Consider the following 18,816-nt stretch of genomic DNA (forward strand, 5'->3'; position numbering starts at 1 on the left):
CAAACCCAAATATTCTCCAAAAAGTTTGACTTGACAAGTGTGCCTGCCTTTATACTGTGTGATCATAGATTAATTAATGGTTCTAATTCCTTTRTATTCATCTTGAAGGGCAATATTGATTGATTCTTTTCCAGGCATAAAATCCTAAAATGAAAAAAGAGGAGAATCTTCTTCCACCCACTGCTCAKGTGCTCAGTGAGACAGTGTGGAACTAATGCCTTCATGTGGTGCATGCCAARAATGACAATGGGAAGAGGTGCATGAAGGAAAGGATGCTGGGGCTGTTTGTAGAGGTTTTATTAAGAATTGTGGGCACCAAATGGATCTTGGGAACCAGAAACACACCGTCTGAATGCCTCAGTGCAAGAAATGTTCTATTTGGAGGATCAGGAGGATGCTGGCCCTCCAGATACACATAAACTGGGAAAATCCCACAGTGCAGGAAGTGAATGCGAGGACCCAAAATGAGATGTGTTTTGTTCGGGTTTAAAATCCRTGAGGTAACTGAAGTTATAATGGTGAATGTGGTATAAAAATCTCATTGGATAAAGTGATAATTTTGAGAACAAAGGGATCTGACATCCCATGTGCTGAWCCATACCCATGATGAGTGATCTGTAAGACCATGATGGATTATGCTACAAGTATGTTCAGCTCTATTCAAGGGGCTGCATTGATTATTTATACTTGAAAAGAAAGTATGATAGGTTCAATTTAAAATATAATAGGTTCAATCCTTCTTGCATATAAACTTCCAGAAGTGCCAGCATAAAAATCTTTTCCCTTTTATACAGACATACCTGCAAAGTCTCTGGGAGCTTCAATGAAGCAGCCCAGGCCAGAGATAAAGCCCCCAACTCTCTCCTTAGCAGAGTACAGCAATCCATTTCCCACTCTGTCTAAGAATGTGACCTTTCTGTGCCAGAATTCTATTCTTTGAATTATGGGTTAACTAAGGATGTCTTCTCTACATTAAAAAAAAAAGAAAAAAAAAAAAGAGTGGGTGAATCGGGAGGGGTAAGGAGTGGGAAGTGTAGGAAAGCTAAATACAAAAATAAAAAAGAAAAAGAGAAAGCTTTGTGTTACACAAATAGTCTATTAAGATTCTGGTTGGATTTTAGAATGGTTCAGGGGTTACACTAATTAAACTCAGTCAATTTTGCCTTGCAATTACCTTCCAGTATTTGCTATGGCTGTCAAGACTCGAAGATGGTTGATACTGATATATTTGAAAGGCRCGTTTAAAAATCCACTTCCAAATTCTTTCCAATCACAATTTATGCARTGTACATTATACAGGGTAAGAATACAGAAGTGCTTGGTACAGTAGTTAGGCACCTACTATGTCATGTGACAACTGCAATTATCTCTTTTGGTGACAAATGTGCTCTTTGCAGTGATTACCTTTAAAAAAAAATCATAGCCAATTAAATAAAATTCTGTGACATTTCAAAGACTGTTAATCACAACCAAATGCTGTAAATGTCAGGATGCATTGAAATTTTTGCTGCTAACTGATGAATCACTGAGTTAATTGTAGTTCATCATAAGCCCCTTGTCATTGTTATTATTATGGAAAACACTTTCATCACTCTTGCTATTCAATAAAATTAAAAAGTTTTAGACAAATATGAGAAGATATTACTCATCAAAGTATTTGAATTCAATCTCATTCTTCAAAATATTCAGATAACAGTGTRGAATAATGCAGATGCATACAGAGTGGTGTTTTAAAATAAATGCACARCGGTGTTTCCCCTTCATTAATTTCTCTTTCAAGATACCTTGCCACTTTCAAAATATATTGTCCATGTGAGGAAGATATCCCTAGACAAAGGYACTCCACCTTTATGAGCAAATACTGGCTCTAAGACCATGAAGGAATCCCACTTTAATGATTCTGGTTCTGGTTAAGACTGGAAAAACCTTCACGACTGGAGGATTTTAAGGCYTTGCAAATGACACAGAGAAGGGTTTTCACCCAGGCAGTGATCACAATACAGTTAACTCTAAATCCACATTATTTGCCCTTTAAGCAGAGTGTTTCCAGTRCTGTTTGCTGAGGTTCCTGAGGAGAGATGCAGGTGACAGAAGAGGTTGTTGAATGTGGGTGTGATTACTCACATACAGAAATATGAAGGCAGAAGAGACCAGAGAGCTTCTGGAACCCACCATCCACCCTTTTCTACTGCAGGCAYTTCTACAAAGATGACATTTTTAGGAGAACTTTTTTTAGAAAAAGTGGGGTTTAGAGTTTTGGAAAAACAGTGAATATGTAAGGGTGAGTAGACTGCAGAAAGATTAGAAGACAGAGCTATTGCTGGTTCAGATCAAACCAGAATACTCTGGATAATTTTTGATGAATGCAGAAGCAGTCAGAGTCCCTGCAAGGTAATTCACCTTGAACATAGGCACCACTTTTTAAATRGGACCACCCTGTTCTGGGGCACAGCAAGGATGTTGAGGTGGGGCAAAGTAATTCTTGCTTGGCTTTCTCAGCATCAAAAGAAGGCTGATAGGACAAGGCTTTGCCTGACCTCAAATTTGATAATGTACATAAAATCGACAGGAAAGTAATTGTAATATCCAATTTATTGATCTTTGCATAGATTTTTTAAAGTTTCATACAGAGCACTTAAAAAACAAATAATTTTACAGCTTCACAATTTTTTTTTTGCTAAAAAGATGGATGTTTCACCAAAGTTCCTTGAACAGATAAGGTAATACACAGACAAACAGGAACCTATTTTGCAACCAAAGCAAATGGAGACAAATGGATTCAAAGCAAGTACCAACTCCATCTGATCACAGTTCAAATTATGAGTCAGTCCAATGTGTTTGCTCTTTGGCAGGAGGAAATCCCATTTGCATAACGATGAAGCTTCCTCTGCATATCCAAAGGATTGCTGATTGCTGTCTGAGTACCTGTGCTCGAGTACTGCTCTTCAGCAGCCTGAATAGTTTATATGTATTCATTCTGAGTAATAGAAGAATCTCAGAATATATAAATATGAACTCGRTTCTCCCAGATAAATATTTTAAAGAAAATAGCATATGGAATGTAATCCTGAGTGAATATGAATTAATGCCATATGAATAGTCATGTTTGCCTAAGAGTTGTGTATCTTCTGTGTTTTGCTGAAAATTCATTACTTCTTTTTGTGCAACTTGTTCTCTTAAAATTATATTTAAATCAAAGCAAATCCTATAGATACATCAACACTTACCATACATCAAAAACAGGGGAATACCATTTTAATTTAGGGTAGTACTATATTTATGCATGTTTTTTATTTTTCAGTTCACTGAGAATGTAATATCTATGATAAAATGTTTTCAGCCTGAATATTTTCAACTTCTTCCGAGGATGCTAGAGATTTGACAAAATCCATGTTTACTCTGTGTGATCTTGTCTATCTTCATTTAATAGGAATGTGCCTAATGATTGTTTCTTTTTGCAGTTCAATCACACAGGACAAGGCAGCATTTGCAGCCAAGCCATAATGTTGATCACTGATGGAGCTGTGGACACATACGATACAATATTTGCAAAATATAACTGGCCAGACAGAAAAGTAAGTATGTGATCACCTTTATTGAATGGAAAACCCAAAGCTTCATATCCAATGTAAAGCATATGTCTATTGAAAAATCCGTAACAGTCTCTCTAATGATCTAAAAATTATTTTGGATCACTAATGAAAAAAATAATGATGCTTATGTGGTATTGCCCAAGGATAGAGATGGCCTTTTGCTGTAGTAATGAACTTAGGTTAACAAGATATAAGGGCACTATTTCCCTCCAGGTTACATTTTTTTTGAGCCTTATATAATCCTTCCCCTGAGATGCATCATTAAACATGAAAAAAAATGTTCTTCTTTCTCCCAAAATGCACATTAATAATTTAATGCTTTTTCAAGCTAAAGATGTGTATGTGCTATGGACAGTGAATGGCTTTCTATGACTGGAGGAAGAGCAGATGTAGTACTCAGTATGTTTAATTTCTTCATCTGGCAGAATGAGGGATAGAGCTGRCAGTTGGTAAGATTTTATTAAAAATGTATTTGGCTCTATTGATCTGTATAAAGAAGTTTGCCCAGAGTTAATTTCCTTGTTATATGACAYGTGGAAGATTCACAGTAGGGCAGAAATCCCTTCCTGATGAGGAAGCTCTGGTAGGTCTCGTATCTGTATGGGAAATAATTTTGTTCTACACTTTACCTTTTGCTAAAACTAGTTTAGGGATTATTTTAGGAGCTTTTTGTAGTTCTTTGCCATGTTATATGCATGTGGAAGAAAAACTTCCACTTTTTGAAGTGCAATTTTAGCAAGTAATTGATCAATATGACTGTGCTGCATGGGCCTCTGTATTCTGTGGGGAAAAAAGTAGTTGTTTTAATTCGTAGCTTTAAGTCATGTTTCTGTATTATAAAATTCTATTGTTTTCTAACTTTGTTAGCTCTGTTTCATGCAAGCATAATATTGTTCCACTGGAAAGAAAGCCTAAAAGTTAAAAGTTTTTTGGCCAGTCGTTCCTCTCTTATTCAATGGGCTACCATCTAGTTTAAGTCTTCAGATATTCCAGGAGAAAATTTTCCTTTTTCTAGCAAAAACTGGTGTCTGAGAAGATGCACAGAATCTCTCAGAAAGATGTGCCTCTGATGTGCTGTATTTTCTCGTACTTTGGGGTTAGTTCCTCTCTTAAGGAGCAGAAGAGACCATGGGGAAACTCTTATCTTAAGAAATCAGCAAGGAWAGAATTCTCTGAAACAGCCAGCGAAGTATTTCCACCAAAACCATGTGTTGTGTGTGTTTCATGTGCAAATGCACAGCTCTGAGATCACAACACTCAGCACAGTGTGGCAGTGAGCAGCAGGACAGGTTTCCTTTGGGAATGATTCTGCAAGGACCTGGCATGAAGAGCTTTGTTTAGAAGGACTGGCTGGCTGGGAGTAGCTTTTAGTTAATATGCARCATTCTGCTCAACTCTTCTAAAACTACTTTATGTATTAATACACTCTCGAAAATTGTATGTTAGAAAACTTGTAGAGGAAAAAAATGCAGTCAGATTTTCCTCTTTTCTGCTTGGAATGTTTCAGAATGAAAATTGCCAAAGATTTCCATATGTACTCTTTATCTAGAAAGGAAGAATCATTGAAAATGCAATTTCTTACATATTTGCAGAGTCAGTCTGCCTAGAAATTATGCAGGCCACACACTTAAAATTCATTGCCTTTGCATTGCACCGGCTTTATTCTCTCCAAAACTGATTTTTATATTTATAAATCACACTTTTGAACTGCTTGTTAGGCYTTTTTTTTTCCACATGCATTTTGTTCCCTATTATCTATGTATTTCTTTGCCATCTTTCTTATAATTTGTTTTCCTGCTTTTTGGTACTGGGTGGACAGTGATGGAAAAGGTAATTGCTCTAATTGGGCAAAATTCTTAYGTTTTTGTTTATGGCAATTATCTGGTCAGCAAAGTACCAATTTCAGTTATAGTTGGTCTCATGTTAAATAATATTAAACAATTTATACTTAGGGGCAACAGAAGCATCTTACTCTTTTATAGAAAAGTAACAATTCTTCATACAACTTTGAAGGCTTTGAAAGTTTGTCAGTGGTAATCCTTAAAAATAGAGAGGGAATACAAACTGCCAGCATGTAAATAACAATTAATATTTTCTTCCTTTTTTCAAACCATTTATATCTTTGCAAAAGGTAATATTTTTTTTAAAAATACACAATGCAAACAGGATGAGAGCACTTTATTACATATTGTAGATATAATCAGCCTGACAACTGATTGAAAATCATCTTCCTTCTGATAATGCATTAAAATAAAATTGTGTTGCAATGACTAGGAAATGAAATAAAATGGCTCCAGTTAAATTCCCARAGTAACTTAAATTAAGCAATTCAGTTTTTGGGGGAAAATCAGCCTCATGATTTGTATGAACTAGAAAATTACGACCATCAAAAGACTGTTAAAAATTATCTTCTGGACTGTTTCCTTGAAAGAAGAAATGCTTTCATTTTATTGAGTTTTTTATGAGTCTCTATCTCCCTCAGAAAAAAAAAGAAGAAAAAAAAACAACAAAAAAACCCAAACCAAACCATTTCCCCATGTTTACTTAATATCTTCTGCTACTTCAAATGTAAATCTAGTAGATGCTATTTTTATAATGCACTATATTTTATTTATATGAGTAGTTGTTAACATCTATTTCCCCTTTTTTTTGAGGCCATACGTGCAATCTTGCACCTTAAGGAGCTGAATCTCACGCATTATGAATGAATTTGTGCTACACATAATTTTTCTCATTCATGAAATTTAYATTCAGTACTTTCAAGTTTCTGCAATTCATTGATGGCAACTCTGCCACGTGAAGTACCAAAAAGGGAACAAAATTAATCCACAAGAGTGAATACCTGTACACTGTCATACAAAAACACAGATTTTCATCATGTAGCAGAAATATGTATTTAAAAGGAATAATACCAAGTAAGTGTGTGTTTACAATGACATCTATAACATAGTTGCAATATTTTTTTTTAAGATGTCCTTTTTCAGGAGAAAGCCTTTTAARTCTCAAAATACCTTTCTGATGACGACTGTACCAGATTCCTGCTTTTACTCTGTGTTGTTGYTCCTACTGTGAGATTCAAATGCATTATTAGAAACCAAACAAAATAAYGCACTCAGGTATTTCATTAGTTCCTTTATTCTAATTTAAAAGGATGAAAAGCCAGGGGTAGGGGAGGGAGACAGAGACAGACACAACCACATGAACAAATAACACTTCAGGTCTGCTCCCCAAAGGAAGCACCGCTAATGGTCTTTTTATTAATAAAACTTTCCTATTTCCTTTCTGGTGGAAAATTCCAACATTATCTAAGAGAAAAATCAATGAAGATTAATCTTGTAAATGTTGTTGGAATGCTCTAGCAGATCAAAAAATGAAATTATTAYGAGATTAGAGATATTAACAGAAATTCAAGATTTGTCATGTTCTCAGCTGAAAGCCACTTTAGTCACTAATTGAAAATTAGTAAACTKGGAACAGAAAGTATCTACTTAAAGTATTTAACATATTTTGTAATTTTAAATACATCAAGACTCTTCTCAGTATGTTGTGATATTGCAAAAAAAAAAAAATATAATGCAGTGAATCCTTTTGTACGAATGTACAAGGAAACCCTATTGCTGGCAACTCCATGAAATCTCGAGATCTTTCTCCACTGGCTAAAATGACCCACTGACTTATTGATGGTCTTTTTCTCTCCTTCTCCCCATTGTTTTTAATTGGCTGTCAAGTTCTATACWTCTATAAAACCTGCCTACTCATTGTTTTGGAGTAGCCCAAACGCATTTCTTCCATAACCATGATGCAGAGCAGAGTCTAAAATCAAGGGGAAATCAGTATTTCAGTTTGGATAGAGATATTTAGCATTATTTTCTGACAGGGGTTAATGCAGCACTCAGGTGATGGAGGAAGATGTCAACTTTGTGACACCAGAAAGACAAGTTCTCCYCCCTTTATTGTCCCACATGTAAAATCTGGAAAAGAARGCAAAAGGATCATTGAATCATTTAAACTTCATCCTTCCCTTTGGGTGTGTCTTTGAGTCTGAAAAGCATTTTCTCTCATAATTATCCAAAATAACTATATGCTGTGGTAGATACGTGCAAAACCAGAAGCACTAATTCCTCACTGGGTCAAGTCAAATGGAAACCAAAATCCCACCTAAAGTTTCCTCACTTTCTACAATCAAATCTGGGATAAAAATACCTCTGTACCCAGTTACCTCAATATTCTGCAGTCTTTCTTTTTCTGGGCAAGTAACAGGGAATAGAACTTCATCTGTCTGTCTCCTGTTATTCTGAGGGCTCTGGGTAAAGTTAATTTTGTGCAGCCCAGAAATGTTTTCTTTATGCTTATGAGCCATTACAACAAGACAAAGATTTAAGATGGTTTCTATCACTCCTAAGACTYCAAGAAGAGTGAATATAAAGCATAAGTGCAATAACATCTTTATTCCAACTGCTAAATGGTTGTGATGTAGAAAGATCCAACAGTTAATGCTGCCTGTGCCTGAATGGAGCTGTTGAAATTACAGTATAAATAGTTCCATGGCTTTTAAGTGTTTATACCTGCTCTTACATCTGCTTTATAGGAAAAATTTCACAGTCTGGCAGGTCTCTGGATCTATATACAGTACTTGAAATTATAATTGAATCCAGAGAGCAGCACCTCAAAATTTGCTGTATTTAGATTTGATTTCATGATAGAATACTATATTTGGAGAAAATAATAATTTCCCCCCTTATTTATGTGGGGCTTTCATGCATACTTTTACAGGATCAATTTTTTATAGTACATTTAGTAATACGTTAAATATTTAAGAAAATACTTGGTCATTCTTGGTAGGAACTGGTCACTAAAGATCTTAATTTCAATCCACTCATTTATATTAGAGATCTATGAAATAAGTATTTACTTTTAATGGTTCTATTTGTTTTTATATTTTGGGTTTTTGTTTTACTAGAAACCTCCTTAGTGAGTTTATTTAGTGATCCACAACCTATTGGCTTCACCTGCTCTATATGAACATCTGAGTTTTTGGTTTATGCAAAATTCTCCAAACATTTAGATTCTCCATAGGACAGGAAAGGCCACGTTTCTTACCCTCCTTTAGCAAAGGGAGATGAAAATCTGGCATGTTTTTGTTTCTTTTGTCTGAAAACGATCCTAAAGGAATCAGTGGCTGCGAGGGATCGAGCGGCTGTGTCGCGGCAGTGGCAAATTCTCTTTCTCCTCACATCCACAAGGTTACCAACATTTCTGCAAACTTTTACAAACTTTTAGCCAAGTCTGCAGCTCAGGAACGTGGAGATATTGGCAACAGGGAGCAATTGTACAGCAAATTGAATGTCTCGTGTGCAGTCCTGTCTGGATGTCATTAGATCGATTTTTTCTGTGAAAAGTCTGATGYTCTGTAGAGGCAGACGCTGTTGCTGCTGCGCAAACCTTGTGCTGTTTTACTGGCTATCTCAAGAACAAGAGAACTTCCACACATTTTATAGGCTTTTCAAGCTATGACATTACTTACATTAATTACTTATCTTTTCAGGCCCTTCTGTATCACARTGAAAGATGGGGAATGAGATCAAACAGAAGTTTTTTATTTCAGGATAAAGAGAAAAAACTCCTCATAGCTAGTTTCCTGCCCCAAGTGTGATTTTATTTAAAAAAAAAAAAAGTTTAAAAACCATTTTATTTTGCTTTATTACTTCCCCTCTGAGAGAGAAAAATAGGTTTGTAGGTTCTTGTTTCAGTGAATATTTTTTTTTTGGTCAAAACTATCATAATGATTTCTACAMATGTGTCACCAGTATTTTTACTTGAATTCTTTAATATGGCACTCAAAGTTGTTAAGACCTCTTTTTCAGTCCAATGTCAATTTAATTTGCCRTGAAAACTTATCCTGTAATGTTTAAGCTGAAAAAATAGAGCGATGTTTTTTGTGAAGATAAGGGTAATAAAATATTATCTTCAGGTTATATGTGGATTTCCAGAGGAAGGATTACTGCCTTCTGTATACGGTCATTTTGCTGGCTAGAATCATTCAGGGGCTAATGTTTTCYGAATGTTTGAAGAATTTTAGATTGAATGATAATTTATACACAGTGTTAAGGGCACATTCAAAGTGCCCTTACCCTGCTAATGTTTGTCACACAATCAGAAATAGATACAAAAGTAAATCAGCTGTGAGTCATGTAGAACACCTTATAAACAAGGRGCAGTCACAATGGAGAATAATCCACAATCTGAAATAGATTGTCCAAAACACTCTTTGGGAACTCTGAGTATCAGTAACACAAAAATCATTTCTATTCCTTGTTAAAAGTTAACTTTTATGTAGTATATAGACAGAGAGAAATCTAAAATATGAGGTAAAATAGGTGTCCATAAAACATGCCTCGATGACTGCAAGTAATCACTATTTGCATCTGGCATAAAACTCCATGTTGCTGAAATATATGGCTGGTGGCCATTGTTAACAAGAGAGACAAAAATATAATACGTAAATATCATAATAAGAACATGATATATTATGGATTCTATTTACTAAAAAACTCCAAACAACCAAACCTTCTCCTGATATTTGATGTGCTGTAAGGTCTTAGTTTTTAAAAGCTAAGTTATTATGCCAGAAGCACGAGAGTTAAAGCAGGCATAGTAATTGCACAAATATGTCTGTTTTGTCCCATGGACTATCTCTATTCTTGAGGTAATGATTTTTGTGACAAATTATGTCATCTGCTTAAGGAAATGGTGAGATCATTTATTCCTTGAAGTTCTTCAGCAGCATAATAAAAGCTGTATTTTAGTTTGTGTGGTTTGTACTGAGCAATGCTGCAGTTATCCTAAAAGCCAGGACTCAGTTTATAGACTGAAATTTCCCTTATAATGTATGCATCTTAAACACTGCAGACAGAAAAGAGATGTTGAAGGCTGTCAGAGCTGTTCTATTTTAGATGAGCATCAACAGCCTCTGTAAAACATCAGGAATATTTTGCTAATTGTGAGTGACCCACCACCAAAAAGGTGACCATAGCTGCATATATAAAACCCATTTGATTGCATTTGACAACAAAGAGATAATACAGTTCTCCAAATAATTATTTTAGATTAATATAATTTTTAAAAAATAGTAAAAAAARAGTGAAGGTTATGTTGGATTGAATGTCTTAAATTGCCTGTTTAAAGTTTGCCTTTTGGAAGGAGGTGAATTTATATTAAATGTTACATWACAGCCAAGAGTCATGGTGAAAACTAAGTTGGTGCAAGAGACAAAACCAGAGATATGCTCGCTCATCTCTGCTTCCTTCACCACAAGCCTGAAATTATGATATAATAGATCTACAGACTATTGTTTTCCTGCTCAAAGTGTGATTTTATTTAAAAAAAAATTATTTTGCATTATTACTTCTCCTTGTAAATAAAATAAGTAGGTAGGTTCATGTTTGAATGAAAACATTAAAACACCTGAAATAGGTACTTTCCGATCCGTAAAACACAAGTTGTTAAATGAAAATTTTTAACTACCTTTATAAACAGGGAAGAGTGAAATACTCGTATGTATTTTGGACTAAGTTTTAAAAAGCTGTGCCTATGATGTTTTGGGCCTGTTATAATCCTTTATTTTTAAATTTAAGGTTAAGCTTGAATCAAAAACAGTATTGGGCAGTGGACAAGCAATTTAATAGGATTAAAGATGGTTTTGTGATTAAGAGGAATGGTCTCAGTTTGATGCAGAAGCACAGGTAGAGGAGACAGCGCAGTTGTGAGGCTTAAACAGGAAAATGAGTTMTTGCATCTTTCCCCAACCCACAGGTCAGATTCATTGCTAACGCTGCCAAGGTATGGCAATTCCTACAGCCTATAAGCAGTACCCTGGAAAACTATGGACTACCACAATATAATAACTGTTTTCAGACATTTTCATCTGAGTTCTGAACTGTATTTCTACCTAGTGTGTATAATCCTTTCTTAGTTCATTCCTGTATCATTTTTCCCTTAATGAAATCTTCATACGCTTCTATTTTATGTAACTCTCACTGTACTAAAATGAGCCATAGTGTGTTGTTTCATTACACAGGGAAACTTTAACTTCTGTTAGATATTTACATTAAGTTGAGAAGTTTGGTAAATTGCATGTTTAAATATCAAATCTCAGGAGATGTTTGGAAAGGGAACTTTACAAAGAGAGGAAGTTAAATGTTTGGTGTAGTATTCTCTTGCTGGCATCCCATTACACACAGCAAATGGTATTTCTTGCTCGTTTTACTCTGAGAGGCCAAATTCTGCTGGTTTGGAAGTACAACAGACGTTGTTTATATGGAATTATTATTCATATATCCCGTTTTCCCAGAGTACCCCTGTTACCCTGGCTGTGGAACAGTCCCTCGATGCGTGCACGCATTTCAGGGCAGTAGGCAAGCTTCATTCCACACAGGGGCTCATCTATGGCTGGTTCAGGATTCATTTCAGTGAAATGCTTGCATATGTGGGTTATTACATCCCTGCAAACCAAAGCAATGGATCCAGGCACACATTAAAGCGCTTTACTGAATTAAGAACTAAACAAGTTATCCAAACAATCCCATCTTTAGAACTCTGTTGTGGGTCTGCTGGTTCTTTCTGAGYGGTTGAATCTTTAACTTTGTTAGTGGTTATGCGTTTTATGGAATATCCATTTAGAGAATACTGTTTTTTTTTTATCTCACTGTTTTTATACTTACTTTTTCTAAATTGGCATAACAGAATTAACTGTATTCTGAGACTTCTGCAAAACATGGCAGCCTCTGTAGACTTAACTTTTRTGTTCTGTTCCCATGAGCAGGCATCTGCTGCAAAACTGATAAAAACCTATTCTTTTCCATGAGGTTCTAAATTCCATCATTCCATAATCCTCTCTACTACCCTTACCATAATTATCTCTGTGCAGAACTGTCAGAATGGGATTTGCACATCTGAATAAATACATTCTCTTTCTGTGGGACGTCATTCGTGCACTGACTTCTGTTAAGATTTCAGTTCAGCTGCAGAGGTTTCCCCTTACGAGTTCTTGAAAGCTTTTTGCTGGATTTTAACACTGAAGCTGGGTTTAGTGCATTGATAGAGGACAGAATTCTTTATTCTGCTGTCTTACATCATTAGACATATCTTGAAAAAACATGTTGGATTTTGAATCCCCTGGGACTTGTTGTTGCAGGAGGCTTTAAAATCCATTGTAGTAGTAAAGTATATATGCCAATGACTGTTGTTCAGTGTTTTGTTATGAAAATAGGAGCAGCTATAAATATTTATAAAACAGTTTGAAATACATGTTATATGGAGGTTCATAAAACAGAACACCTACAGAGCCTGAACAGTTCAAGTCAGAAACCACTTAGGGTTTGTTTCTGTGGAAAATTGTTTCTCTCTCAAATTGTAAAATCRGGTTCCTTAGTTCATGCTTCAATAGGATCTGGAAATATTCAGCAACTTCTAGTAAGGTTTTTAGGTTCACATTACCTATTTTAAAAATAAGTTAAAACAAGTTATCCCTGTGTGAGGAAAAACATTGCTGCAAACAGCCTTAGAGAGATGGAGACTCTCTGTTSTCATGATGACAAGGAAAATTTGGAAGTTTGCGTGAATAGAGACAACAGACAAATCTGCTAGGCAAGCTCCTAGGCTATTCTCTTGGCAAGAATAAAATATGATGGAATTTTAAAATTAAGTAATTTTTCKAAGAGTTTTCAGTAAAATGGATCAGTATTTCAGCCTCTGACGAAGGAGAATTCTTTGGGGTTTTAATAATGTCTTGAGTAGTATCGGTTATTGTCTATTTCTGTTCTTTTTAGTTGATTTAATAATGCAAGATTGTACAACCATGAGGCAGGTTTCCTAAAGTATAAAAAGTAAAAGAACAATACTGGCTTTCAGTGAATCATATTTCAGTCTATTTAACTACTACTAAAAAAAAAAAATATCCTAGGGAGTTTGTCTACTCTATGAACTTAATCTCCAAGAGTGAAATTAACTGAGTATACATTTACTGAGTTTGCACTTTGTGTGAAAAAGAAATGGCTGAATTTCTCATAAAATGAGAGTTTTTTCTAAATACTGAAACACATGTGGTAGTGATGGGTGAAAACTGTGAACATTTGCCTTGGCTAAGTTGGCATCACTTTTAGGGTGTGTGTTTTCATTAAATTCACGCTATCAAGTTTTATAGGCACAAAAATTCATGGCAGATGAATTTCGTCCTGTGTGCAAAAGTGACTCTGGTTAGATTGTCCTTCTGTCCATCCATTTCTTGTCACCTGCAAGGAGTGACAAGAGAAACAGTTCCTCATCAGTTCCCAGTTTGCGGGAGCACCACCTGCGTAGCCTTTTTGCAGCTGTCAATTTTGGGATGGAACCACAGAACATGTCTAGGGAATGTGGTTTTTCTGAGATTCCCATTGTTTTTTAGTGCAGAATTTGAGTCTAATCTTATGGTTTGTGTATTGGAAAGGTATAAACAGCCCACCTTTCAGAAATGATTCTGGGTTTTTCCTGAGACCGAGTTCTTTCCTCCTGATTCTCCCTTTCCCTCTGTTCCTGCTGTTCTGAGCATTTGTTCTGAGCCCTGTTGGGAGCAGAGCCAGCAGCRGGAACAGCAGCAGGATCATCCCTGCGCTTCAGGATGAGGATATAAAGGTGTCTCCTCACAGCTTTGGTGGGTCCCACCCACCAGGGGTGCTCAGAGTACTCTGAGTGTGGTGTTTCTGTGTCTATTGGATCCTTTTTTTGGGACACTGAGTGTTTGAGCTGGCTGTGCCTCGCTGCAGCAGCAGCAGATCCGCGCTCTCAGCTCTGCTGTCCCGGGCAGCACTGGGGATGGGATCAATACATCAATACTGCTTTCCTGGAGGAATCTCTTCAGAAAATAGCCCTAAGTAGAGATCAATAGCAGTTTTATTTTCACTTTGTCTCCTACACAGGGGGCAATATTTGCCAAGAGAAAAGATTCTGTTAGCTGCCTTGTGAAATAAGTTTTTGTTTTCTGTTCTGGAGGTGATTCAAAGCATTRTCTCGTGAGTTACTCATTACCATCCTGTCAAAATGAGAGTTATGTTCTATTCTGGGGCTATGTCCCTGTCTTATTGTGGATTTCATGAAGAGTAGTACTCACAGGATTTATAAAGCAAATTGAACTGTTTAGATTTTTTTTTAAAAGGTGACAGAATTTAGTCGATTTTTTTTAAAAGGTGACAGAATTTAGTCCATAACAGAAACTTAGCAGTATTGCTTACGAATGATTTAAACAAAAAATTATATCAGTATAATTCTAATAACCAAGGTAGTAATTTCAAAAAAAAGTTTTGATACATTCAAGCACCCAACCCAAATTTGTAGAAAATATTTTAATATGTACACAAACAGCATGAGGAAACTGTGAGTACAGAGATTTTAGCWCCATATCTGATAATACTAAATTTTTGGCTCAAAATTATACTGGCTGACTAAGTACATTTTGACATATGGCACCCCATTTTGAAACAAACTGGTTTATTTAGGCTGACCTAAATTCTCCTTAAAAAGCCATGTATGGAAACGAGAGATGAGCCAGACATCTGAGGATGCCTTTGTGGTACGTCATGTTTGTGCCATTTCAGACAGAATAATGCACTTGGCTCTGAATTTGTGTGCAGCAAGCAATAATTAATAAGTCAATGGATCAATACAATTGGTGGGTGCTTGCCCATGGTTTTAACAGTGCTGTGTACAAAATTCAGGTGTATGCAAAGGTGAATATCAAACTGAAGCCTCTGACTGTGCCTTGCTTGCATTAGCAATAGGAAATAATAAATAAAATTTCAAAATCATRGTTTGGTTCATAGTAAAACCCTCACATACCTTCCCCAAGTTAGTAGACATGGCTAGACTGAGGTCAGGCCATTTTTGGTCACACAGCAGCAAGGATGTTTGGTATGTCTTTTCTTCCCCCTGCCCCTTCAAAAGCAGCTCAAAGTGGTGCCTCTGATCCCAGACAAGCAGATGACACTCATTAATCATTGGCAACCAGTCAGAACAAACTCCTCAGCTGACARCTATTGAACCTTTAATGGAATTAGCAAATTCCTACCCTGAATTCCCTCCATCAAACTCCTGAATCCATCTAGGGAACTGGTGAAAGTTGTGTTGCTCTGCACCAGAGCAGCTTTTGGATGTGCTCTTCAGCCTCACTCCATGGCTCTGAGCATCACCTTCGAGGATAACTGCTCAGCAGGGGTGGGCAGGGTCTGTACACAACATAAACTACCAGGGACTCTCAGGAAAGGAGAGGAATTCAGCAGGAAAGTGCTCCTGGTGTGTAAATAACCACAGCTGCTTTTGCTGAGGAGGGGGAAAAAGTCAAAACTTGAGCTCAGCTCTATGGTTGGTAATGTTGGTAATGTTACCGTCTCCCATAGATTTTTAAAGCTTTGTTTTCATCAGATAGCTTTCCATCATTTAGTGAAAAATAGAGGAGTAAACACCTGGTTTAGTTATGTTTTAGTGCACTGCTTTTTAAATGTTGGAACATTTAATAACCATAAGGGAATACTAAAATAAAGCAAGCCATGTAAGTGTGTTACACACACTGCTAGTGAACTTTGTTTTTTTCTACTAATGTACAGATTTAGCCTTTCCAAAAGAAAATGGCTCAACAAGAGGTGTTTTCTCCTTGTTTTTTTCCAAAGTGACCTATTAAYGGGTTGTTGAGTGGCAAAAGAACCTGGTGTTCATTCCCACATTAATATTTAATCAAGTGTTAACAGCACTACAGCATTTACACGATCCAGAGCTACTCACAGGGGTTGTGCCAGTACAACTGTGCTTGCCCTGTGAGTGAGGCTGGATTATGAAATCAGAAGCACAGGCAAGACTACCATGCCATCATAGACAGGTATCTTTGTAATTTTATTTTTATCAGTCTAGCTGATTTAATAGTAAAAGGTTCTATGTGGTTTTTATTGTCTGTGTAGGACTGCTCAGAATGTGATGTATTTACCACCAAGGAAGTTTCTTTTGTGGCATAGCTTCTTRCAAAAAGTTTTCTGAAACAGCATTCTGAAAAAAGATTTTTAAAGATTAGTCTGTATTGTGAATGTATGYCTCTAAGTTTTGGAAGAGGTGCATGAAAAAAATAATAAGATTTCAAAAGGAATTTTGGCAAAACAGTGACATTTTATAGCTAGGTGTTTTCATTTATTTTCTTATTTGTTGATTGAATGTGAACACAATGTGTTATGTTCTTTCTGAATGTGCAGAAGAGACTTCACTGTGGGTGCAGATTTGAACCCAGTATTAAGTTGTGCTGTGTTTTTGTTATTTTGGATTTTGTTATCCTCGTTATCCTTTTGTTTTGATTGTTGTTTGCTTTTTTTTTTTTTTTTTTTTTTTTTTTTTTTTTTTTAATTGTCTGAGGAATCTGTAACTGATAGAAACAGAATCCTGAGGGCTGGGCTGTGAAAGTCGTGTTTGAGAGGGTATCTCACTCTGGAATATTCTGTGTGAGGTTGTAGCTGGATGCCACTGCCCCCATGGTCCTGCTGCAGCATTTTCTTGCCAAGAGAAAGTGTCCTTGGGCAGATACAAACAAGCAGTTCCAGTGTTTCTTTGACACTTCGTTGTCATAAACAGTTGTAATATTTCAGGAGTGTTGGACTTCACTGATTAGAAAAGGATCCATGATACAAATAAAAATTGAAGAGGATCTGGACTGCCCAGCAAAATGTAGGGCTTAAAAAATCTAGAACATTCTGAAGTTGGACAGGGAATTTTCTTCTTTCAGGATAACTTGAGTCTTGATTTTCCTTATACTATGATTTATAAGTCCTGATCATAATCTCAGCAGTAACTAGAATCTGAGAGAYGTTAATATTTTCTCGTGTTTATCAATTCCATTGCATTTCACCTGTCAGCGCTGTACAAATTTCAGGAAAAAATGGAAGAAATTCTTTTATGTAAACACGTCATCGTCAAATCTCTTAGATTTTCTTTCCTATTACTGCCACAGTCAGTGCTGCTTGTATGACAGAAGCTGTTAATAAATGAGGCCCAGAGCCTCTTGATGGCAGTGTATTTCCTTCTCGAGTTCACAGGCTTTACAGAGCATTTATGTCTCATTACAGCCAGTACAGCAGTTTATGCCCTAATAAATCAAGGGAGCTTTGCAGAGATGATCTTGACAGTAATGAATCTTTCTGTTGGCATTTCCACTTCACAGACACAAATAATGAAGCAAAACTGCCCCATCTGGCCACTCAGTGAGAGTCAAATCACAGTGGGAAGCTGTTTCCTCAAGCATGACAAAGGTCATTGTGTGCAGCAGGAGTGAACGATAGCAGGTTGTGCTGTGAGTGACAGTGCAGAATGAAGCCATTTGTGAGCTTTTATCATTATAATTACATTTATTAGCCGTGCTGCCAAGACTCAGCCCGCCCTTCTACCAAGTCTGTGTGCTCTCGCATCAAAAGCTGCCTGAACTGATTTCTGCAGCTTATTTGGAGAGCTGTTGGTTGGTTATTGCACAGGAATTGATTTGATCAGCTCCATCAGCCGGTGAAGTGCTATTATTAAAGCCTCTCACAGTAATAYTTTTTTAAAAATTTCAGAAAATGTGCTACCTTGAAAGAGTAAAAACTGGCAAAAGTTGCTGTATACTGGTTGTAAACGGGTAGAGACACCAAACTCCCTGTGCTTTAGGAACACAAGGAAGAGRTGCAGGATGTCTCATCTGGGATTGAGCATTCTGCACAGCCTTTGGCAGGGTGTGAGTAGGTGATCTTCCCCCTGTTCCAAAACCCTCAGCTCTTGGGTCTGATATTATTTTCATACTATTCACTGCTTAATAAAGTCCTTRCAGCACAGAACCTGGATGCACACCAGCAATCCTTGAAGGTTTTCTCCAGGGCCCTTCACAGAGCATCGTCCCCGTTCTGGTTTTCCACAGCTCAACATTAAACAGTATCCTCCAGCATCTCTATTTTGAAGCATATTTCTCTCATTTTGATCCTTTTCTGATTGCTAGCACTGTTGGGTCTGTCTCTTCTCGTACTGTGTCTATTTGGAAAGTCTTTTCTGATTCAGGCCATGTTTTTTGCCTTTTTTTTCTGGCTAAAAATCTGTTGGTTTGTTGTTTGTTTTTCTTTTCCCCAAAGACCTCCAACAATCATATCTGTATTCAGATCTATTCAAATTTATTCGAAAACAAATTTTGTTTTTT

General features: G+C 36.5%; 1 protein-coding gene across 1 annotated transcript in view; it reads left to right on the plus strand.

Annotated features, from left to right (window-relative positions):
• Nucleotides 1-18,816, plus strand: part of CACNA2D3 (calcium voltage-gated channel auxiliary subunit alpha2delta 3) — a gene marked incomplete at its 5' end in the record, with an annotated part of 215,312 nt that overhangs the window by 36,062 nt on the left and 160,434 nt on the right. Inside the window, one exon of the mRNA XM_057373420.1 lies at nt 3,462-3,575. Coding sequence (XP_057229403.1) covers nt 3,462-3,575 — 114 coding nt within the window. The remainder of the gene's footprint in view (nt 1-3,461; nt 3,576-18,816) is intronic.

The sequence above is a fragment of the Malurus melanocephalus genome, unplaced genomic scaffold, assembly GCF_030028575.1.
Source record: "Malurus melanocephalus ecotype Western Australia unplaced genomic scaffold, MMel_1.1 scaffold_196, whole genome shotgun sequence".
Taxonomy (NCBI): Eukaryota; Metazoa; Chordata; class Aves; order Passeriformes; family Maluridae; genus Malurus; species Malurus melanocephalus.